Source organism: Schistocerca serialis, chromosome 1 (genome assembly GCF_023864345.2).
Source record: "Schistocerca serialis cubense isolate TAMUIC-IGC-003099 chromosome 1, iqSchSeri2.2, whole genome shotgun sequence".
Lineage (NCBI taxonomy): Eukaryota > Metazoa > Arthropoda > Insecta > Orthoptera > Acrididae > Schistocerca > Schistocerca serialis.
The window spans coordinates 908,313,851-908,338,046 of record NC_064638.1 but is presented as its reverse complement, the minus strand read 5'-3'; the positions used below and the strand labels follow the sequence as shown (position 1 = coordinate 908,338,046).

General features: G+C 44.3%; 1 protein-coding gene across 1 annotated transcript in view; it reads left to right on the top strand.

Moving 5' to 3' along the window:
• LOC126412049 (notchless protein homolog 1) overlaps positions 1-24,196 on the top strand; it is an 85,704-nt gene that overhangs the window by 16,424 nt on the left and 45,084 nt on the right. The window contains exons 2-3 of the mRNA XM_050081431.1: positions 20,800-20,960; positions 21,060-21,196. Of these exons, the coding sequence (XP_049937388.1) occupies positions 20,800-20,960; positions 21,060-21,196 (298 nt within the window). The remainder of the gene's footprint in view (positions 1-20,799; positions 20,961-21,059; positions 21,197-24,196) is intronic.

Sequence of the window (24,196 nt, the reverse complement as noted above, 5' to 3'; positions counted from 1 at the left end):
GTCGTCTGTCTCCTATTCTGTTGAACATTTTTTATTCTCTGTGGGTGTTTTTAGTATTTTGGAAAAAGGGACCGATGATCTCTGCAGTTTGGTCCCTTTAATCCTTAAACCAACCAACCAACTAAGAATAGGCCCTCGGTATTCCTGCCTGTCATAAGAGGCGACTAAAAGGAGTCTCAACTATTTCGGCCTTTAATGTGATGGTCCCCTAACAGGTTTGACCACTCCATTTCAAAATTTTCCGTTAGTGCGTACCATTTGGGGAAGGACGCCTTATGTGGTGCGTTATATATCCATCTTGCCCTACGATCTGGCACACCCGATATTGTCATGGAGTTGGACTTACACAGAGCTTCCGCCCACATCAGCTATAGTGTGTTCCGGGTAGCATACATTCTCTCCATTGTGCACTTCCATCTTTGCTCCCTTTATTAATGGATATTTGACACCCAACATCCAGCACGGTAGCCAGTCCGTTGTGGTGGGGTTGTCATGTACCCTCTTGGTGGTAGCCCCCTGACTAACAGGGATCGCACTGCTGATGGCTGAGCTGCTACCTCGCCACGTATGCCGAGGAGTAGATGCCTATCCCTCTGGGGCATCAGGACACCCGGCAAAGGCCATCCTGCCAGGTGGCCTTGCTGTGGCTGGGTGGCGCCCGTGGGGAGAGCCCCTGGTTGGAGTGGATGGCATGAGGGCGGATGACCCGCAATGAAGCGTGGTACATCATCTCTCGCTGGTGGGCCTCCACCAGCAGTCTCTAAGCGATTGAGGTCTAACCTGAACGGGAAGAAATTTGATCCAAGATCATTTCCCTCCCTGGCCACTCCCTGGGAGGAACGTATGGCTAAAGAAGGCAGTGCAGATCATTCACCCCGGTACCTAGTCTGTACGCGAGTTGATGGTGAATCATTTATGTCAACCAAGCCCCAGTTTTTTGTGGAGCATATAGAGGACAAGTTTGGGGAGGCGGAGGGCTTGTCCAAAATGCGCTCTGGGTCAGTTCTAATCAAGACAGCATCCTCTGTCCAGTCACGGAGGTTGCTCGCTTGCGATAAGTTAGGGGACGTTTCAGTTAGCATCACACCCCGTAAGAGTTTAAACATGGTCCAGGGTATTATATTCCACAGGAATCTTCTTCTGCAGTCGGACGATGAACTACTCGCCAACCTAGAACGACGAGGTGTTCACTTCGTCCGGCGCATCCGTCAGGGTCCGAGGGATAATCAGGTAGCCACCGGTGCCTTCATCTTGGCCTTCGAGGGTGACGTCTTACCCGAGAAGTTCAAGGCGATGGTTTACCGCTGTTATGTGAAACCATATATCCCTCCTCCGATGCGGTGTTTTAAATGCTGGAAGTTTGGGCATATGTCTTCCCGATGTACTTCCGGCATCACGTGTCGAGATTGTGGACGTCCTTTGCATCCCAATACTCCATGTGCTCCGCCTCCCATCTGTGTTAACTGCGGAGAACACCATTCCCCCTGCCCGCCAGACTGTCGGATATTCCAGAAAGAACAGAAGATAATGGAATATAAGACCCTGGACCTCCTGACCTACTCTGAGGCTTGGCGGAAATATGAGAGGCTCCATCCTGTGCCAATGACGTCGATCTACGGCGCTGCTGCAATGACGGTTCTCCCATCTCCTGTGTCGTCCCATACGGTTGGCTCTGTGATTGGTCAGAATCCACCATTTCCCTTGATTGTGGGGGGGCATGTCACTCCCTATTGCTCCTGCTCCATCTACTTCAGGAGCAACACTCCCCGCCCCCAACCATCGGGGACACCAGGTCCCCCTTCCCAGCCGGAGAAGAGTAAGACTTCTTCAGCTACTATCGCCAGTAAGGGGTCCCTTGGGGACCTCCCTTCGCAAGTTCCGACCAGCGGAAAAGCGGCCACCCACAAATGGCTGAAACAACCACCAGTCGCTGGCTGTAGGGCCTCACGGTCGTCGTCTGTCCCTGAGACTGACCCAGTGAGGCCCTCCGAGCCTGCACTACCAAGGGCACAGCAAGAGAAGCAGAAAAAGAAGAAAGTCCCCAGGAATCATGACATTGCGGTGGCACCCGTCCCACCGCTTCCTATAAGCTCTGCGTCTGAAGATGAGGTGGAGATTCTGGCGTCCGCTGAGGACCTGGATCTCGCTGGTCCCTCAGACGCAATGGATAGCTCAATCAGAGGCATCAGGTGACCCAGCTGCATAATTTGCCTCCCCAGTCCCTTCACGCCTTTCTCAGCCATGGATAATATCATCCTCCAGTGGAACTGCAGCGGTTTCTTCCACCATTTAGCTGAGCTTCGACAACTTATCAGCCTTCACCCTTTCTTCTGCATTGCTCTTCAGGAAACTTGGTTTCCAGCTATGCGAACCCCCGCCCTCCGTGGCTATCGGGGTTATTATAAGAACCAGGCAGCTTATGAAAGGGTATCTGGTGGCGTCTGCATCTATGTCCTTCACACTCTTCACAGCGAGTCTGTCCCTCTACAAACACCTTTAGAGGCTGTCGCTGTTCGGGTATGATGCCACAGGCTGTTACCGTCTGCAGTCTTTACCTTCCACGGAGGGTGATGTCGTGCAGCATGTCCCGGCTGCGCTGATAGCCCAATTGCCACCACCTTTCTTGTTACTCGGCGACTTCAACGCCCATAACCCTCTATGGGGTGGGTCAGTGGCAACAGGTCGAGGCGCCACCGTTGAGCGTGTGTTGGCACAGCTCGATCTTTCCATTTTAAATGATGGTGCCTCCACACATTTCAGTGTGGCGCATGGCACGTACTCCGCCACCGACCTTTCGATCTGCAGCCCTAGCCTCTTACCTTCTGTCCAATGGAGTGTGCATGACGACCTATGTGGTAGTGACCACTTTCCGATCTTTCTGTCACTGCCGCAGCGTCACTCATCTGGGCGCCCTAGCAGATTTGCTATGAATAAGGCTGACTGGGACTTGTTCTCCTCCATTGCCGCTATTGAGCCTCTCTCTAATGACACCATTGATACGGTGGTTCACTCGGTCACCCCCGGCATCGTTACTGCCGCAGAATCTGCCATTCCCCGTCCTTTTGGGTCCCCTCGGCGGAGGACTGTGCCTTGGTGGTCGCCTGCGATCACTGATGCGATTAAAGATCGCTGTCGGGCGCTCCAGCGTCACAAGCGGCACCCATCTTTAGAAAACGTCGTTGCCTTTAAACGGCTCTGTGTGCGGGCCCGCCGCATCATTTGCCAACACAAGCAGGAGTGCTGGGAGCGATATGTGTCCACCATTGGCCTCCATGTCTCTCCATCGCAGGTCTGGGCCAAGATTTGACGCCTCTATGGCTGTCGGACCCCTGTCAGCATCCCTGTGCTCTCGCTGAATGGAGCAGTTTGTACTGACTCTGACGTAATTGCCAACTGCTTGGCAGAGCATTTTGCTCTGAATTCCGCTTCTGCGAATTACCCACCGGCCTTCCGCTCCAGTAAAGAGGGGATGGAACGTTGGAGCCTTTCATTTCGCACCCACCATTCTGAATCCTACAATGTTCCATTCAGTGAGTGGGAATTTCACAGTGCCCTAGCCACTTGCCCTGATACTGCTCCTGGTCCAGATCGCATCCACTGTCAGAAGCTGAAACACCTTTCAGCGGACTGCAAGTGACGCCTCCTCGACCTTTACAATTGTCTCTGGGTCGAGGGTGAGTTTCCGTCACAATGGCAGGAAAGCATTGTCATCCCCATTTTGAAACCTGGCAAGAACCCTTTGGAGGTGGACAGCTACCGCCCCATTAGCCTCACCAACGTTCTTTGCGAGTTGCTCGAATGGATGGTGAGCCGGTGATTGAGTTGGGTACTCGAGCCTCTGGGCCTCCTGGCTCCGTCTCAGGATGGGTTCTGTAAAGGCCGCTCTTCCGCCGACAATCTGGTGAGCCTGGAGTCCGCCATCCGTACGGCCTTTGCCCGCCGTCAGCAGCTCATCGCTGTCTTTTTTTGACATGTGGAAGGCGTACGATACGACGTGGCGGCATCACATCCTCTCTACACTTCATGATTGGGGTCTTCGGGGTCCGCTGCTGATTTTCATACGGAATTTTCTGGCGCATCATACCTTTCGCGTGTAAGTCGTGGCCTCCCATAGCTCCTCCCAAGTTCAGGAGAACGGGGTACCACAGGGATCAGTCTTAAGTGTCTGCCTGTTTTTAATTGCAATTAATGGGCTCGCTGTGGCAGTGGGAACGTCTGTCTCTGCTTCATTGTATGCTGACAACTTCTGCCTCTACTGTAGCTCCATTGGCATTGCCGCTGCTGAACGTCAGCTGCAGGGCACTATCCGCAAGGCGCAGTCTTGGGCTGTAGTACATGGCTTCCAGTTTTCGGCTACCAAGACGTGCGTTATGCATTTCTGCCGGCGACACACTGTTCATCTGGAGCTACGGCTTTACTTTGACGGCGAACTTCTTGCTGTGGTGGAGTCACATAGGTTTTTGGGGTTGACTTGGCTGGCTCATATTCGGCAGCTTAAATAGATGTGTTGGCGGCATCTAAATGCTCTGCGATGCTTGTGCCACACCAGCTGGGGCGCCAACCGATCTACCCTCTTACGGCTGTACCAGGTGTTAATCCAATCCCATCTGGATTGTGGGAGCCTGGCTTATGGCTCAGCACCCCCATCTGCATTGCGGGTGCTGGACCCAATCCTACACAGTGGGATACGACTTGCCACTGGTGCCTTCCAAACTAGCCCTGTGGACAGCATACTTGTGGAGGCAGGTGTCCCTCCACTGCGGTTATGGTGCCAACATTTACTGGCTGCTTATGCTGCATATGTTTGTAGCTTGCCCGGGCATCCTAATTATCGTCTCCTATTCCCGCAGTCAGTCGTCCATCTCCCAGAACGTCGGCCCCGGTCGGGTTGTATGATCGCCATCCACGTCAGAGAGCTTCTCTCTGGGCTTGGGGTTTTCCCTGTTCCACCTCCTTTCTGGGCCCCTCTGCATACACCCCTGTGGTGTGTGCCTCACCCTTGCCTTCGGCTCGAATTGGCACAGGGCCCGAAGGACTCAGTCCCTCTGGAGGCCTTCCACCGCTGCTTTTATTCCATCCTAGCCACGTATCAGGGCTCTGGCATGTTTTACACTGACGGTTCGATGGTTGCTGGTTGTATCGGTTATGCTCTAACTCTAGGGGACCATTACGAACAACGATCCTTGCCGGCTGGCTGCAGCGTTTTCACTGCTGAGCTGGTCGCCATCTTTCATGCCCTAGAGTATATCCACTCCTGTTCAGGTGAGTCCTTCGTTATCTGTAGCGACTCACTGAGCAGTTTACGAGCTATCGACCAGTGTTTCCCTCACTCTCGTCTGGTGATGGCTGTCCAGGAGTCCCTCCATGCTCTTGCCCACCGCTCTGTGGTCTTTGTGTGGACCACAGACCATGGTGGGATACCCGGCAATGAACATGTTGACCGCCTGGTGAAAGAGGCCACCAGTAAACCATCTCTGGACGTTGACCTCACGGAGCCTGTTTTGCGAGCCTTCTTACGCCACAAAGTTTTTGCGCTATGGGACGCTGAATGGCGCAATCTGACCACACCTAATAAACTTCATGCTATTAAGGAGACGACAGCTGTGTGGCGGTCATCCATGCGAGCCAATCGGAGAGATGCAGTTGTCCTTTGTCAGCTCTGCATTGGCCACACCCGGCTGACGCACAGTTATTTACTGCGTCAGGAGGACTCTCCTCTATGTCGCTGCGGGGCGGCTTTGACAGTGGCCCACATTTTGTTGGCCTGTCCCCTCTTAGCTGTGGTGAGGCAGACATTTGCACTGCCTGATACGCTCCCTGCCCTTTTACCAGATGACACTACCATTACAGGCTTCGTTTTGCGTTTTATTCGTGCAGGGGGCTTTTATCATTTAATCTAAGTGTTTGTCCTTTTTGTGTTGAGTCTGGCATTTAGCCTATGATTTTAGACTGAGTTTTTAATGTGTTTCTCGGTGGTCGGCTTTTCCTTTTTTTGTCTCTATGGTCGGCCAACCACCGTCACATTCTGTGTGATTTAATTCGTTTTGTCTGGTCTTTGTCTCAGTTTCTCTTGTCCTGTGTCGTCTGTCATCTTTTCCTTGTTTGCTTTTATTCTCTGTGGGTGTTTTTAAGTTTTGGAAAAAGGGACCGATGACCGTAGCAGTCTGGTCCCTTTAATCCCCCCAAACCAACCAACCATTAACTTAGACAAACAAGAATGTAAAAAATCAGTCTTATAAAGAGATGATTGAATATTTTTTATGTGGTATTCCAACTGTGGACTAAAGTATAATAAAATCTAAGATTCAAATTTTGAAATAAAATTTCAGAAAAGAAATTCTTCATTTGTGTGACCAAATTGTCTGTAGTTGCTTAATAATTACTGACGTTATTTTAAATCTTTGCAACTACAAGACAATGTATACCTTGTCACCAAATGTGTTTTGTTTGATTGAAAGAAAACATCATCAGTGACCTGTAATGAAACAGTTTACATTTGTATTCACTTTCTTGATCTAAAAATAGTTCATTACAAAATATGTTGATTTTACTTATGGTCTTTGTCTGATTTTCGTTCACATGAGGAAATGCTGTCCAATTTCATGTTGTGTTTCACATCAAGAAATGTATAATTCTGGCAAAGGAGTATGGGATTAAGTGGAAAACAGTGCTGCCTTATGATGGAATACCTTAAAAATGTGCAAGCGGATGACATTTCTTGACATGAGGAAAAATTGGCTGTTAAGTGCAGTAAATAAGACCAACATTGTTTCTTAACTCTTTTCTGAAGTTTCTGAAGCAGTTTAAATCTATCTTTCCAACTAGATGAAAATGTGTATTTTTTCACCAGAGGCATTTCATTTGACTGAGATGATGTTTTATTTCAGTCAAATGAAACACATTTGGTGACAAAATACATATTTTCTTCTAGTTGGAAAGATAGATTTAAACTGCCTTCAGAAACTTTAGAAAAGAGTTATAAAAGATGCAGACCTCTTCAAAGAAGTGGAAAGGGAGGGGGGATGAATTGTATCAAATAACTGTATGGCGAGTGCCAATAAAATATTGATTGCACTGTGTTCATTTATTGTATTACCCATAAGTGTGTTATGTCCTTTATTATTATTATTATTATTATTATTATTATTATTATTATTGTACTTTACAAAGGATCAAGAATGCCCTGTTCCTAGCACATTGAAGCTTCACAGTCCTCAGAGGAATGCCCACAATTCTGAATCAGGTCCATATATATATATATATATATGGAATATTGTCTTTCGGAAATCCATTTTTTGACCAATTCTGCGCAATTTTTCTGTCAAGAAATGTATGAATACATAGTGTAAAAATTGTCGGCGATGCCACAATTTTTTTCATATTATGGTCCATTCTAACTTCCTGTCAGTGATAGATACAAGTTTCATAATCCAGAAATGTATGGCAATAAAATGTCCAAACACTGCACTGTGCAATGTACCTTTGGTGAGGCACCACAGTCATAGGTCCATGGATGAATCGTGAAAATCCTTTGATTTACAGCGCACTTGAAGACACCTGGCCTCTGGGCAGATTTGAAAGACTAGAGACAAAAGATGGTCCCTGCTGGTTAGATCGGCAGGCCAGTTCCGTCAAAAATATCCATTTAAATGGCCCATGGTTCTGTCCTGTTTCAGAAATCTGCACCTGTGTGGCCAGCTATTAAGTGGTGGGGTAACATCCAGGAGAAGACAGCTAGTATGAACATAAGTTCCAGATGGACCCTCGGTGCATTCAACAGAAAGAAATAGTAGAGACTTGCATAGCAGATGTATGGTAGATACGGCAATTGCCAAATGTGAAGTATAGGAAATATGTACCACAAGCATGTGGATAGTAACTTTGGTGCCAGACAACCTTTACATAGCAGTAACATGTATTAGGTTTTAGTGAGAGGTATTTCGATAAGATTGTGGTGGGGTTGTCGTTGTTCTTCTGTGGATAAACATGTTTCATTTAGCAGCTCCTTATAGCCCTTCCGTGCAGTAGTTGCTGTTTCTTTCCAGAGACCATATAACATGATGTGCCCCACAACTAGGTATAGTCAGTTATTCTTCTAAAATTGTCTTTCCATTGTGCTGGCAGATTGCATGTGTTCGAAGAATGACATGTTTTATTTTAAGTACAAGTTTTTTTTGCACTCTTTGTTTATTTACTCATAGTGTTGAGTCACACAACAAGCTCGTTTTGATGATTTGTCAATGTCGAGTGTACGTCTTACATGGTACGACTGGTCTGTATGGCATCTTGCAGTGTAAATGTCAGTTGTCTTTTTGTTATGATACAATATTGTTATTTGTATATTTACTTTTTATTTTTGTGACCCTGTAAAGTAGTTTTTTCACTGAAGCTGTCAGAAAAGCTGTTAAAAAATAGCTTTACAAGATCACGCAAATAAAAAGTAAACATATGTATAGTATCATAAGAAAAGACAACTGACATTTATGCTCTATAATGCCATATGGACTGTGCTATACCAGCTGAGAAGTACACTTGATAGTGACAAACTGCTAAAACGAGCTTGTTGTGTGACTTGTCACTGCCAATAAATAGATATATAAATAAATAAAAAATAATAAATTGTGCAGCAGAAAACGTGCACTTGAAATAAAATGTTCTTCTAAACTTGATCCAAAGTTTCTCTATTTGCTCCTGCCCACTAAATGTTTCATTTTCCTTATTGAGAAATAACACTATCGCCTCTTTATCTTGTTTACTTAATATACAAATCTTTATACTTCTTTTAGTTGCCCTGCGCACTTTAGCATTCATTATTGCTGTAACTGTTTCATGCACACAGGTACCAATTTCATTGTGTAGATCCTCATAGGGATAGGTCTGTCAATGTGTAGGAGTTCTCTGGTGGAGGTTGGTGGACAGGCAAAGTCACAAGCAGCTTCATGATGCTGAAACCTTTTATTTACTTCTCACAGTTCATAATGGTAGGATAATGCCCTCATCAGGCGGGTACTGGGTAGTGGGCATTGAACCCACAGACCACGATGCATGATTCGTAAAAGAGATGCAGCCAACAGTCCCAACACGTAGGTCAGCACGGTGGCGAGGTGATCTTACAACGTGTATATTCTCAGGCGACTGGTGGCACTCTGTGAGATGATGTGTGCCAGTCATACTCAACCCTGAATGAGATTTACTGGTAGATGGCTTCAATGTGAGATGGCAGAACCTCAATTGGACCTTCTGCCCATCGATGCTGCACCTGGACCACTTGGCAGTTTCTTCTTTAATGACCTCGTTGTCAACAGGATGTTAAACACTAATCCCCTCCTCTTGGCAGATGGTCGTGCCAGGATGACGGTCATGTGGTGGTGGGACACAGTGGACACAGACTCGATGACTCATTGATTTGGTCGCAGTCTGGCCGGATGCCAGTATTTTTATGTGCCAGAGGGGGTTCATTGAGTGACTGCTCCAAATGTCATGCGTGCCAAAGTGTACTCTTCCTCTCTCAGAAGAATTTGGCTGTGTGATTTCTTTCTGCAGTTGCACCTGAAAGTAGTTGACTTTCACAGTTCATTTCAGAAACATTATCTTAGTCACTGACTCATGGTATTCATAGGATTCCATTTGCAACAGCTCAGCTGCTTCCTCACCGGTGCTGACACTAATGGTATAGGCTTGCCAAGTGGAAGGCCAGTAGGGACAAGATCTGTGTGACTCTCTGCTTCATTTGGCAGTAGACAGTGCCTGTTGTTAGGCAGGACTCTGAAAGGAAGGTCTGATGGATAGGACAGTGGATAGGTGGTATTCTTGGATGTGGTTCCAGCAATGGTGGCAGGTTGGCAAAAAGAGGGACCAGTTGTGCTGCAGTGACTGTCATTGATTATTAGAATTCTTACTTGTAGCTATAACCATAGCCTTTTTATAAATGTCCCTGGTCATAGCTTGTGCAGATAAAGGTTGCCAGGACTGCTACCAAGAAGAGCCAATGTGAGCATACCCTTAGGAGGGATATTTATCTGTCATCTCTTCCCAAGTACATTCATAATATGGGTATCTCTGTGTGGAACAGATCCCGAGGCCATATTTATCAGCTTTGTAGGATATACTGTGACTAACTGGGCCTGACACTCTGGCAAGTGTGAGGTAGTAAGTAATGCTAGGAAATTCCTGTCCAGTGTTGTTAGGTCCCTCCATGGTACTAAACTTGCCTAGGTATTTCTCAGTGTAGCCATGAGTCCATAGAAAGTGGCATAGGCAACATGCAGTACAGCTGGTTGTTCCTTAATTAATATAGATGAGCAGAATTTGGATTGTGGTCTTCAGTCCAGAGACTGGTTTGATGCAACTCTCCTTGCTACTCTATCCTGTGCAAGCTTCATCTCCCAGTACCTACTGCAACCTACATCCTTCTGAATCTGCTTGGTGTATTCATCTCTTGGTCTCCCTCTATTATTTTTACCCTCCAGCAGAAAAAATATCATAATTTTCTAATACAGCATTAGTAGTGTGCTTCATGACACAGTCACATTGATTAAATATCTAGGCATGGTGATGCAAAGCAGTATGAAATGGAGTGAGCACATAAGGATGGTACTAGGGAAGACTAATGGTAGACTGTATTTTGGGAGAATTATGGTTAGTTGTAGTTCATCTGTTGAAACCCATTGTCGAGTATTGCTCTGGTGTCTGTGATCCTCACCAGGTTGGATTAAACGGAAACATCAAAGCAATTCAGAGGCAGGCTGCTAGATTTGTTATTGGTAGGTTCAGTCAACATGTGAGTATTATGGATATGCTTTGTGAACTCAAATAGGAGTCCCTGGAGGGTAGACAATGTTCTTGTCGCAAAACACTTTTGAGAAAATGTAGAGAACTGGCATCTGAAACTGACTGCAAGACGATTCTATTGCCTTCAATGTATAGTTCACGTAAGGTTCATGAAAGTAAGATAAGAGGAATTAGGACTTGCACAGAGGCATGTATACATTTCTTTCCCTCCGTTTCCCCCCTGCTGGCCAGGGGGATAGAATAGGCCCAAGGTATTCCTGGCTGTCATAAAAGGTGTCTAAAAGGAGTCTCGCACCTTTTGGCCTTTAAGTCATGGTCCCCTGTAGGGTTTGACCTCCATTTTTCAAAATTTTTCCAAAGAGCAAGCCAGTTGGGGAAGGGCACCTTACATGGTGCATCGTGTCCATCATGCATTGAGATCCTTAGCCCATTTTCTCGTCATGGCATTGCAGTCCCGCTCATCCTCCATCTCTTGAGTGAGGACACCTTCCTGGGTGCGTTTTCCTCCACCCTATGCAGTGTGATTTTCTGTTCCAACGAGGACCATGGAATTCTTTGCACCTCATGTCCAGCATGGTAGCCAGTCCATTGTGGTGGGGCCACCATGTACCCTGTTGGTTGTAGCATTCTGACTACACAGGGATCACTCTGCTGATGCTTGTGCCGTTAACTCCCCACGTATGCCAAGGAATAGATGCCTGTCACCCTGGGGCATCGGGACTCCCAGCAATGGCCATCCTGCCAGGTGGCCTTTGCTGTAGCTGCGTGACGCCCATGGGGAGGCTCCCTGGTCAGAGTGGGTGGTATTAGGGTGGATGACGCGCGATGAAGCGTACCACGTCATTACTTGCTGGTGATCTAACGCCAGCAGTCTCTAAGTGTTCCAAGCCTCAGTACAATGCAAGGAAGTATGATCCTGAATCGTTCCCCATCCTGGCCACACCATTGGAGGAATGCCAGGCTAAGGATGGCAGCAAACCATATTCGCCCTGGTACCTTGTATGTACAAGAGCTGATGGGGACTCCTTTGTCTTGATGAAGCCTCAGTTTTTTCTAGAGCATTTAGAGGACAAGTTTGGGGAGGTGGAGGGCTTGTCCAAAATGTGGTCAGGGTCAGTCTTGATAAAAACGGCATTGTCTGCCTACTCATGGGCATTACTCGCTTGTGACAAGCTGGGGGATGTTTCCATCATGCCTCATAAGAGCTTAAATATGGTCTAGGGTATTATATTCCACAGGGACCTTCTATTGCAGTCTGACGACCAGCTGCATGCCAACTTAGAGCGACGAGGAGTTCATTTTGATTGGCGCATCCATGGGGGTCCGAGGAATAATCAGGTTGCCACCAGTGCCTGCATCTTGGCCTTCGAGGGTGACACATTACCCGAGAAGGTCAAGGTGATGGTCTGTCACTATGATGTCAAGCCCTATATCCCTCCCCCAGTGTGGTGCTTTAATTGCTGGAAGTTCGTCCATATGTCTTCCCGTCGAGACTGTGGATGTCCATCCCATCCCAATACTCCATGTGCCCAGCCTCCCATCTGTGTCACCTGCGGAGAGCATCATTCCCCATGCTCACCGACTGCAAGGTTTTACAGCGAGAAAGGAAAATCATGGAATACAAGTCCCTGGACCGACTGACGTACACAAAGGCCAAGAGGAAATTTGAGTGCCTACACCCTGTGGCTATGACCTCTTATGCTGCCGCTACAAGAACAGTTGTAGCCCCATCAGTTCCGCAAGTTCCAGTTGGCTCTCATTGCTGGAAGACTGCACCTGCCCAATTTCATGGTGGGAGGCTCTTCCCTCCCTGTTGCTCCTGCACCACCTGCCTCGGGAGCACTGTGCCCCCAACCAGTGGGGACACCAGTCCCCACTTCTCAGCTTCTTCAGCACCTTTCGCTAGGAAGGGGACCCTTGGGTCACTCGCTTCCCAGGTTCCTGCTCGTGGGAAAGATGACACCTGACAATGGCTGTGAAGTGCCCAAAAGCAGTTGGTCATAGGGCTTCACGATTATACTCAGTCCCAGAGGCTGAATTAGTTAAACCCTCCCAGCCAGAGAAACCCAAGGATCAGCGACAGAAATCCAGAAAGAAGACCCCCAAGACCAAGGGAATTGCAGTGGCACCCACACCACCGCTGCCTACAAACTCTGCATCTGAGGATGAGTTGAAGTTTCTGGCATCTGCTGAGGATCTAGATCTTGCCAGACACTCAGACACAATGGGTATAGCCTGCTCAGGAATTAAGTTGGTTGCAGCAGGTGACCCTGAGGCATAGACTGTCTCATTGAATGTTTCATGCCTTCCCAGTCTCATAATCATGTCATCCTCCAGTGGAATTGTGGCGGTTTTTACCACCACCTGGCTGAGCTGTGGCAGCTGTTAAGCTTTACACCTGCTTTCTGCATTGCCCTCCAGGAAACCTGGTTCCCAGCAATGTGGACCCCTATCGTTTGTGGCTACAGGGGATATTACAAGAACCGTAGCGAATATAATAGTGTGTCAGGTGGAGTTTGCGTTTATGTCCTGAACTTGGTATGTAGTGAACCTGTATGCCTTCAAACTCCTGTTGAAGCTATTGCTGTCAGGATACGGATGATGCGGGAAATAACTGTCTGCAAAGTATATCTCCCTCCAGATGGTGTGGTACCCCTGAACGTATTGGCTGCACTGATTGATCAACTCCCTAAACCTTTCCTACTTTTGGGAGATTTTAACACCCATAACCCCTTGTGGGGTAGCACCATGCTTACTGGCTGTGGCAGAGGTGTCAAAAATTTACTGTCCCAACTCGTCCTCTGCCTCTTGAATACTGGGCCGCCAGACATTTCAGTGTGGCTCATGGTGTTTACTCAACCATTGATTTATCAATTTGCAGCCTAGGACTCCTCCCATGTATCCACTGGATGACCTGTGTGGTAGTGACCACTTCCCCATCTTCCTGTCACTCCCCTGGCATCAGTCCCACGGCGCGTCATGCCCAAGGACGCCTACCCAGATGGGCGTTGAACAAGGCAGACTGGGTAGCCTTCACTTCTGCTGTCACCATTGAATCTACCCCACGTGGTGCCCCTTCCTTTTACCACCTCTACTTGAGGTCCATTCAAGTATACCTCTATGATGTACACCACAGCTGAAGCTTTGTCTGGAACATTTGCATGGCCGTAAGGGCAAGGTTGACCCCACCGCTCTCCGCTGTCACTTCCTCTCGATTGTTGACGTGTTCCGCGGCTCTGAAGTTGTTTACAGCGGCGGCTCAATGGTTGATGGTAATGTTGGCTTTGCCTGTGTCCACAAAGGCCATATTGAACAGCTTTCCTTGCCCACCGGCTGCAGTGTATTCACTGCAGAGCTTTTGGCCATATCTCGTGCACTTCAGTACATCCGTTCCTGTTCTGGTGAATCGTTTCTTCTCTATTCTGACTCCCCGAGCAGCTTATGGGCTATCGACCAGTGCTACCCTCGCCATGCTTTGGTAGCGAATATCCAGGAGTTCATCTCTGCCCTGGTACGGCCCAGTTGTTCAGTGGTGTTTGTGTGGACCACACGACATGTCGGAATCCCAGGTAACGACCTTGCTGACTAGCTGGCCAAACAGGCTATGCAGAAACCACTCCTGGAGAAGGGCATCTCTGGAACTGACTTGCGTTCTGTCTTACGCTGCAAGGTTTTTTTGGCTGTGGGAGACGGAGTGGCATAACAGTATGCACAACAAACTGTGTGTCATTAAGGAGACTGAATGTGTGGAATACGCGTGGTGCTACCCCAGAAGGGGTTATGGGTGTTAAATCTCTATTTGTCCTTTTTCAGCTCTGCATTGGCCCTACATGGCTCACACATGGTTACCTCCTCCATTGCAAGGACCCACCTCAATGTTGCTGTGGCTCCCATATGACAGTCGGCCACCTCTTGCTTGACTGCCCGCTTTTAGCCACTCTTCGGCAGACTTATAACTTACAGTAACGTACAGTATGCTTTGGAATAATGTGAACATGTAATATGTAAGTATTAATACAAACAAATGTGCTCAAATGATAAAATGTTGTTCTGTTATATTTTCTTTTGAATTGTTACCTAATTTTTGTACCGCATGAGCCTAATTCAGTTGCTCATGTAGAAGTGGATGAGTTAAACATCTGAATTGAAATTGTCGTAGAATGGAAACGATACAATTCCAGACATGGGTTCCTATTCGGATTATATTATGCACTCGCTCCCCTCTACAAGTCGTAGAAATTTGTAGCAGAAATTTCCAAACACCCTTTATAAATCTCGATACATAATTAACGTTCTTGAAACCAATGTAGTGGAATTTTGTAATAATGTGAAATTTCGCAATATAATCCACTTTCATTAATTAATTTTGAAAAATGAAAACTTTTGTTACAACACAAATTAAAGAATCATACAAGCTACATGTACTACATACATCCATGTGTAATAAACCTGGTTTCTGAAATACCGTTTTTGGAAAATAAGCTGAGCACATTGTGCTGCCTGAGTATTGTCAACATACCTGATGAAAATATTGAAACATTCATTATTAATCTGAATATTTATTTTACTTATATTTGTTTTGTGTTTTAACTTTGTTATTTTACGTTCATTTTTGTCTCTTTTTACCATTCCCCATATTTGTATTATGTTAATTGAAAATAACTTACTTTTTAGTATGATACAGCATTACAATAAAATAATCCTTAAACAAATGCTTAAAACATAACTTTTCTTGCACTGTGCACATAAAATGAACAAAATTCTGTACATAATATACATGTCAGAGAACACTATATAAAAGAAAATGTAGCAGGATTCAGATTGTCATGGGTGACCGTCTTAATATCCTGATTTGTATCAGGTGTATTTCATTGCATTGGTAAGTATTTTCAAAGAGAACTGATTATATGTGAAACATTTTTTATGTAAGGCCCCGGGAGTAGACAACATTCCATTAGAACTACTGACAGCCTTGGGAGAGCCAGTCCTGACGAAACTCTACCATCTGGTGAGCAAGATGTATGAGACAGGCGAAATACCCTCAGACATTCAAGAAGAATGTAATAATTCCAATCCCAAAGAAAGCAGGTGTTGACAGATGTGAAAATTACCGGACAGTCAGTTTAATAAGCCACAGCTGCAAAATACTAACGTGAATTCTTTACAGACAAATGGAAAAACTAGTAGAAGCCGACCTCGGGGAAGATCAGTTTGGATTCCGTAGAAATGTTGGAACACGTGAGGCAATACTGACCCTATGACTTATCTTAGGAAATAGATTAAGGAAAAGCAAACCTACATTTCTTGCATTTGTAGACTTAGAAAAAGCTTTTGACAGTGTTGACTGTAATACTCTCTTTCAAATCCTGAAGATGTCATGGGTAAAATACAGGGAGCGAAAGGCTATTTACAATTTGTACAGAAACCAGATGGCAGTTATAAGAGCCGAGGGGCATGAAAGGGAAGCAGTGGTTGGGAAGGGAGTGAGACAGGGTTGTAGCCTATATCCGATGTTATTCAATCTGTATATTGAACAAGCAGTAAAGGAAACAAAAGAAAAATTCTGAGTAGGAATTAAAATCCATGGAGAAGAAATAAAAACTTTGAGGTTCACTGATCACATTGTAATTCTGTTGGAGACAGCAAAGGACCTGGAAGAGCAGTGGAACAGAATGGACAGTGTCTTGAAAGGAGGATATAAGATGAACATCAACAAAAGCAAAACAAGGATTATGGAATGTAGTCGAATTTAATCAGTTGATGCTGTGGGAATTAGATTAGGAAATGAGATGCTTAAAGTAGTAAATGAGTTTTGCTATTTGGGGAGCAAAATAACTGATGATGGTTGAAGTAGAGAGGATATAAAATGTAGACTGGCAATGGCAAGGAAAGCGTTTCTGAAGAAGAGAAATTTGTTAACATCGAGTATAGATTTAAGTGTCAGGAAGTCATTTCTGAAAGTATTTGTATGGAGTGTGGCCATGTATGGAAGTGAAACATGGACGATAAATAGTTTGGACAATAAGAGAATAGAAGCTTTCGAAATGTGGTGCTACAGAAGAATGCTGAAGATTAGATGGGTAGATCACATGGGTAGATCGCATAACTAATGAGGAGGTATTGAATAGGATTGGGGAGAAGAGAAGTTTGTGGCACAACTTGACTAGAAGAAGGGATCGGTTGGTAGGACATGTTCTGAGGCATCAAGGGATCACCAATTTAGTATTGGAGGGCAGTGTGGAAGGTAATAATCGTAGAGGGAGACCAAGTGATGAATACACTAAGCAGATTCAGAGGGATGTAGGTTGCAGAAGGTACTGGGAGATGAAGAAGCTTGCACAGGATAGAGTAGCATGGAGAGCTGCATCAAACCAGTCTCAGGACTGAAGACCACCACCACAACAACAGTTTCAAATTACGTTTTTGGTGAACTGAAATAGAGGGTAGCAAGGTTTTAACTATTTCAACTGTTTCTCAGCACTACTGACACTAATAACTATTTCACTCATCTACTCAGTGGTATTAGAATTAAATGGGGGCATTTAAAATGGAGTTAAACACTTCAGCTTTTGTATTGTTTTGCCCCCTCTGCACACCTGCCAAGTTTCATCAAGATTGTTTTTGACACTTGGTGTATCTTTCTTGGTGTATCTGGTAGATGTGATCGCCAGTAAGATTGTAATAAATTCAGTGCCAGACACAGTGTTGCTTAAATTGTAAGCTTCATTCTGGTTTATTAGGTCTTTGTTTTGATGAAGTCCTTACTGCTCTCATTGTATTTTATGTCCTGATTATATTTGAGGCAGGGCTTGGCAACAGCTGATTTTCTTGGTTCTTTTAGTCGAATGTGTCATTGATCTTCCTTTCATCTCTCCTCAACATTTCTGATAGCATGCACCACATAAGATGTGCCACATTTGCTGGAACATGACGCACACCCAGCTTTCGGAGACCTAGATCATCCTTAACATTACAAAGAATACTTTTTATTTTAGTTGAAGGGACTGAAATTCACTCCAGTAGCAGTTGATCTTCCCGGATAGTGGTCCACCATAAGGTAGATAAGCAATCTTTGGCTTCTGTTCCTCAGTCTCCACCTCAATCCCTTTCTCAGACATACTTGATTTTTATTGCAGTGGCTGTTCAGTTTGATGATTTGAGTACCCATTTCTTCACAATACTAGTAACTGGTACTGAAATTCTTTGGTGAGGCTATCCTTGTCCAGAAGTGTTCAAGCTCTCTGGACCAGTATTTAACACAAATTTCTTTGTGACAAATAGTTGTGGTTGGGTGCAATCATGGTTCTGTAGACAGTTGCAAACATTTTTCCATTAAGTCATTGACTGTCTTGTCTCACAGTGGCAAAAATGTATTAAGGGTTGTGACAGTTGCTTTTGAAATAATAAAAAGTTTTTATTTTTTCGATTTTTGTTTGACTGCCCCTTATATTAGTAGGCTTGTACTCATATGAGGTTGGCACAGGCTGGTGGGCATCAGACCCACAGAGCACAGTGCGCGATGCATAGAGGAGATGTAGTAGCCAGCAGTCACTATGTCCTGCTCAGCACAATGGTGAGGTGACCTTGCAACATGTGCATTCCTAGGTGACTACAGTTTGGTGTGCATGAAAATTGTAAGCTTCTGAAAATTATCAGAAATATATCTTTCATCTCATAAATTGGCATTGGGGACCATGTGTGTGAATGAAGATACTGTTGCAAAAATTGGAGAAACCACAAATTTAGTTTGCAACTGTGTTTTTGTGTGGCTTTCTTAAACAATTGCAAATACATGTTTTGTCATGACACACACAACTTTTGATAAAATCAGTAAAAGATAATGGGAATAAAGCCAAAAATCTACAAATGTGAAGAGAATTTGTCACATGTGGCCCACCACTAAAAAAATTGCAAACATGAAATGCATGTATTTTGTACTCAGCTGTTATGGTGACAACTTCTACAGTAGCATGCCAAAGATGAATTCTGTAGTGTCAATTTGTTGCACAGTTCTATCTTAAGCATTGTTTATGAAAGTACTCAAAATGCGACATGATACCTAACTCTTGTTGGTGACATTCTACTCTAAACTCACCATAGCAACAGCGTGAAGGAGATTTAATTTTCAGTTGTGGACACTATGTTTGTTGCTTGTTAACTAGTGTTCCAGACTCACTATTACTAGGCACTATAGTTTTACTCACCTGCTAATACAGTTGGGCATCCTGTGTGTCTGTTAACTTCAAGGCATTCCCTAGAAGACACTTCACTTTAATTCGTGATTTAAATGCTGATGACCTTAGCTATTGTGTGCCATAAAGTCCCAAAAGACAGGAAAATAAAAAATATGATGATGCTGATGAGGTATATTCTATATTATTCAGGAATTGACACAGGTATGTAACATGTGGTCCAAGCCTTCCCACCACTTGCAAGCTCGGATGCATTGGTGAGCTCCAGTACACAACCCTGATCATCCACGAGAGAAAGTATATGTTGATATCGAAGGCATGTTAAATTGAGCTGTGCGGTTATTGCAGGAATACACTTGAATTGTAGATGGCTGTCAATGTCATAGTTCCATATTTGCACTAGAGATTATCAGTACAAAAGAAGCACTGATTTTGAGGAGGCAATATAGGATTTCTCAATATATTACTCATTACTGATTCCAAGGGTGTACTAAGTCAACAGAAAATCCAGAGTTGATACTAAAATAAACTGTTTTATTGTGGACATCATGCAGGAGACTGGAAAATTACTGCAAAGGAATAATTTAAATGCTTTTGTATCAACTCTTAAATGAATAAATTTTAATGAACAGGTTGACTCTTTGACAAAAGGTGCTTCAACTACAGGAATCCTCTAAAGTACAACAATTTTTTACAATCCAATGTTGTATTGTGAGTGGTAAGCAAAATTCGAGGATATAGGAAAGAAAACTGGAAGTATTACTATATAGGTTCATTGTTCTGGTGCCATAGATGGGGGTGGGCCAAAGGGGTTGACGTGGCTCATAGAGGGAGTAAGATGATGTAACTGGCTACCAGGCATGAGCAATCTGTGGCACAAAAATAAACACTGGCCACAACAACTAAAGAATGACACATCTCAGATATGACCATGGTAGACAACCGTCACTGCCAGCCATGTACCACAACCAACATTAAGTCCGTGCAGCCCTCAGTGTTAAGCCTGTGCACGCCCCAGCATTAAGGCCTATGCAGTTGCCAGCGCCAGCCCATGCACAGCTTCCATAGGTGGCAAGATAATTTGGGTAATTACGTTAGCCCACTCAGTAGCCTATCACCAGTGTGTCCCTGACAACTTCCCCCAAAAGTGTAATCACCAGCCTCAACCTCCCAAGTCGCTACCTCCCCCCCCCTCCCCATCCTGAGGTCTACCCTGCCACAAGCCCTGTTCAAGCCTTTTTTTGCTACCTCTAACCCCTCTCCCCAAATGTCAGTCATCTGGGTACCAATTGGGAAGGGGGAGGGCAGCTTTTCTGGAACACCATACTAGATGTAGATTGTGGTTTCTGTACAGGCAGTCACAGGCTCCCTCTCATCAGTCCTACTGTGTCAGAATATTACTCCGTATATTAAACCATTGTTATTTAGCTTAGGGAGTCAGGGCATCAGACTTCTGCTTTTGAGAACAGTCCTTTGAAGGTCCAGTATGCATGGGTCACTGTTACCATGCTTTCACTGTAATATCAGATGCTGAGACATTTCATTTCTTACTTCTGATTGTTGTACAGTTGATAGGTTCAGAAATGTATCATGTGTATTCTTGTACATAACAGTGTAAAAGCTGTTCTTTATTCTGTGAACTATTTTTGAATGTAAAGAAAAGGAAATGACAGACATAATGTAGTTGATAGTATGAATAACAGATAATTACTAAACAGTTTACTGATTAAAGAACTGAATGGAAGATGGAAAAAGCTGTTGCAAATACTACACAAATATTATTTAAGAGATAACATATCTTGACATTTTCTTGCAGGATGAACATACTCCATACATTTTCTTTGTTAATGAAAAGGAAGTTAAAACATCATTACAGGATACATTGAGTGATGATGTTCAGATTACAGAGAATGTGGTAGACATAGTCTATCAACAGCAAGCAATTTTCAGAGTTCGGGCTGTTACACGATGCACAAGGTAATATAATTCAGCGCATGTAACAGGCTACACAGCACAATTTATTTTCTTATAATTTTGTCTTCTTTGTAACTGAACTTTTTTTTTTTACTTTTACAGTTCATTACCAGGACATGCAGAAGCAGTGATATCAGCCAGCTTCAGTCCAGATGGAAAGTACTTAGCAAGTGGTTCAGGAGACACAACAGTTCGTTTTTGGGATATTCATACTCAGACACCTCATTATACATGTAAAGGTATTATAAACTATTGAATCATCATAGTACATATTGTGTTGTGGCTTAAATTAAGGGCGTTTGTGTAATCGTAACAGAATTTCCTTGATGTCTTCGGTTACTCATGTAAAATTGCAGCTGTTTCCGGTGTTTTGTTATACAACTGGTGCTTGTATGCTTTCATTGTGTTCCAAGATAGCGAAGGAAAACTTAATTCAGTCAGATTTTTGAGGAATTCAGTACTACTTAGAGGCATGTGGCCAACAGAGGGTAAACTTCCGCAAGTCACTTTTGGAAGCTGCTTCTGCTAAACCATTGATGTGGAAATACTACTAGCAATAATTATTCAACTTCTGCAAGTTCCCTCAACTTCCAGAAGTAGTTTCTGCAAGTTAATGGAAACAGTTTCACGCATCTTGCTGCAGTCACTTGTCAGTTGCTCTAAGTGTTTCTCTCACTTGCAGAAGTTTTGTGTTTTCACCGAGCGGGATGGTGCAGTGGTTAGCACACTGGACTTGCATTCAGGAGGATGATGATTCAAACATGCGACCGGCCATCCTGATTTACGTTTCCAGTGATTTCCCTAAATCACTTCAAGTAAATGTCGGGATGGTTCCTTGGAAAGGGCATGGCTGATTTCCTTCCCTTTCTTTCCCCGAGCTTGTGTTCCATCGCTAATGACCTCATTGTCGATAGGACATTAAACACCTATCTCCTCCTTCTCTGTCTCTTCACTCTTTTGTGTGTTCAGTACTGATATGAAAATGTCAGCGTTGAAAAGTGAGAAATGCTTATCGACCAGTGAAATAACATAATTCTTAATTTATAAATTGGAGTGCTTTCCTGTACCGTGGGACATGAAAATGTGGGTTTTAAGAACAGGGTTATAAAACAGGATGCATAAGAAAATATTGCAACAGATTTTAAGACAACAGACATCGAAATACACAAAAAAATTCATTAATTGCAGTCTCAGAAAGGTAAAGAAATTAACAAAGTGTTTCTTGAAATCTTAAATACTCCTTCAGTCCAGAAAGTTTAGAGACTGGATTAATAAAAACACAAAGAGAATTTAAGATGATGGTTTTTGTATCTCAGATGCTCTATGTAGTGCATTGCACACAGTGTTCATATATCCATGTGAAACTGTGAGAAAAGTCCTCCTTTGGGATGTTCTTCAACCGGAACATCACATTTGCATCTTCTTTGGTCATGGAGAACCATCAGAGACCCAGTCCGCAATTTTGTGTTTTATGTTAGGTTCATATTGATAACACCAAGTCCAGTCACCTGTGATGTTTTTCTTGAAAAAACTATCCTTGTTTTTCGTTTCAGTCAAATTGCTGCTAGTGTCTATGTGTTGTTGTTTTCATCAGTGGGTCAAACTGAGTGGGACAAACTTTGTATACACTTTTCTGTTCTTCAAAACATTCTGGAACACTTCATGAACACTTGATTTTGAGTTCATAGCTCCATTGTGATTTGTGCTGCAATTACATTGATGCACTTTGACCGCCAATCCCCTATTTAATACTGCTTGCCCACAACTGGCTGGTCAAATGCACTTCTTTTGTTTACAGTTTTAGTTCACATTGACTTGATTTGATTTTGGCAGGGAAGCTAAAACAGCTTTGATCTAACCTGCCACTGCCTGCACTGAAACCAAGTTTATTATGAGGTACCGCTCCCTGTATATCTAATGAAGCCAACCAGTGCCCTTAAATAGTGCAAGGAGTCCCTTTACCAGTTTTTCATTAGACGTAATTCTTCAGGTCTAGTTGTCCCAAAAAGTCTCTCTCTCTTGCTCTCCAGTGCTGTGCATTTGAAGATTAGGTGTGATGCAGTTTCCTCACGCTCATCACAGATCCTACATTTAGGGTCTTCTTCCATTGTACCCAGTGTATGTAGGTGTTTTTTGAAATTCCCATGGCTGGTCATCAGTCCAACCATGAGGTTAATCTCTTCCCTGTTCAAGCCCAGTATTGCAGAGCTTCTTTTAAAACCTTACCATGTTTTTGTTTGTAGACCTTGATCCAGTATTCCATGTGCTGCCTTCTGAGCCAGTTCTGTAGTTCTAGTTTGACTATAGCCTTGGTGATTGTCAGGACAGGTTCTGGTCTAATGAATGGAGGCTTTGCCCCCATTGTGGCCAATCTGTCAGCTTGTTCATTGCCACCGATCAGTGAGTGGCCAGAGATCCACACTAGGTTTACTGTATTGCTTCCCCCTAGCTCCACCAGAACGCTGTGTCATTCTCCAACAATCCCATTACAAGCTTCTAGGACTTAGAGGGGAGTGACTATATAATTTTGAATAGTAATCGACATCCAGAAACACAGTTTCCGTTCAACAACGGCTTCAATTCAGATGTGTAATGCATTCACATCTGCTGAGGGAAAGAGAGAAGTTTCAGAGTTGCTTGTCCTGGTATGCAATAAGACAGGATGATGTGTACTATGTCAGTCACCTGATGTCACCTAATGTATGCATTGCTGTGGGACCTATTCAATGCCTTTGTGTGTCTGATACAGTAAACAAGCTTCAGTACCCATTTTGGAATACAGAGACATGCTTCTTGTGTATGGTGAAGCTCAAGGCAACGGAAGAGTTGCTAGTTGGCTGTAACCCAAACATTTTCTGCATCACAGCATGCTATCACCCAAACTTTTTGCCCAAGTTACGAAGTGACTCCCAGAAACAGGTACCCTCACTGTGAGGAGGCAGGACTGTGGTGCTCCACAGCAATGCTGCATGCCTGAATTTGAATATGATATACTGCATCATGTTGAAGAGAACCCATTAACAAGTACATGAACATTGTGTGTGCAATGGGTGTTAATCAAAGTATCATCTGGATATTCTGTGTTTGCAACAAATAAATCTGTACCACGTACAAAGGGTGCATGTTATGGGTCCAGCCAATTTTTCCATAATGCGTTGCCTACTCCTTGTGGTTCCTGCACTGCTACATCGACACATCACTGTTTCTACATTGAGTTCTGTTCACAGATGAATGTAAGT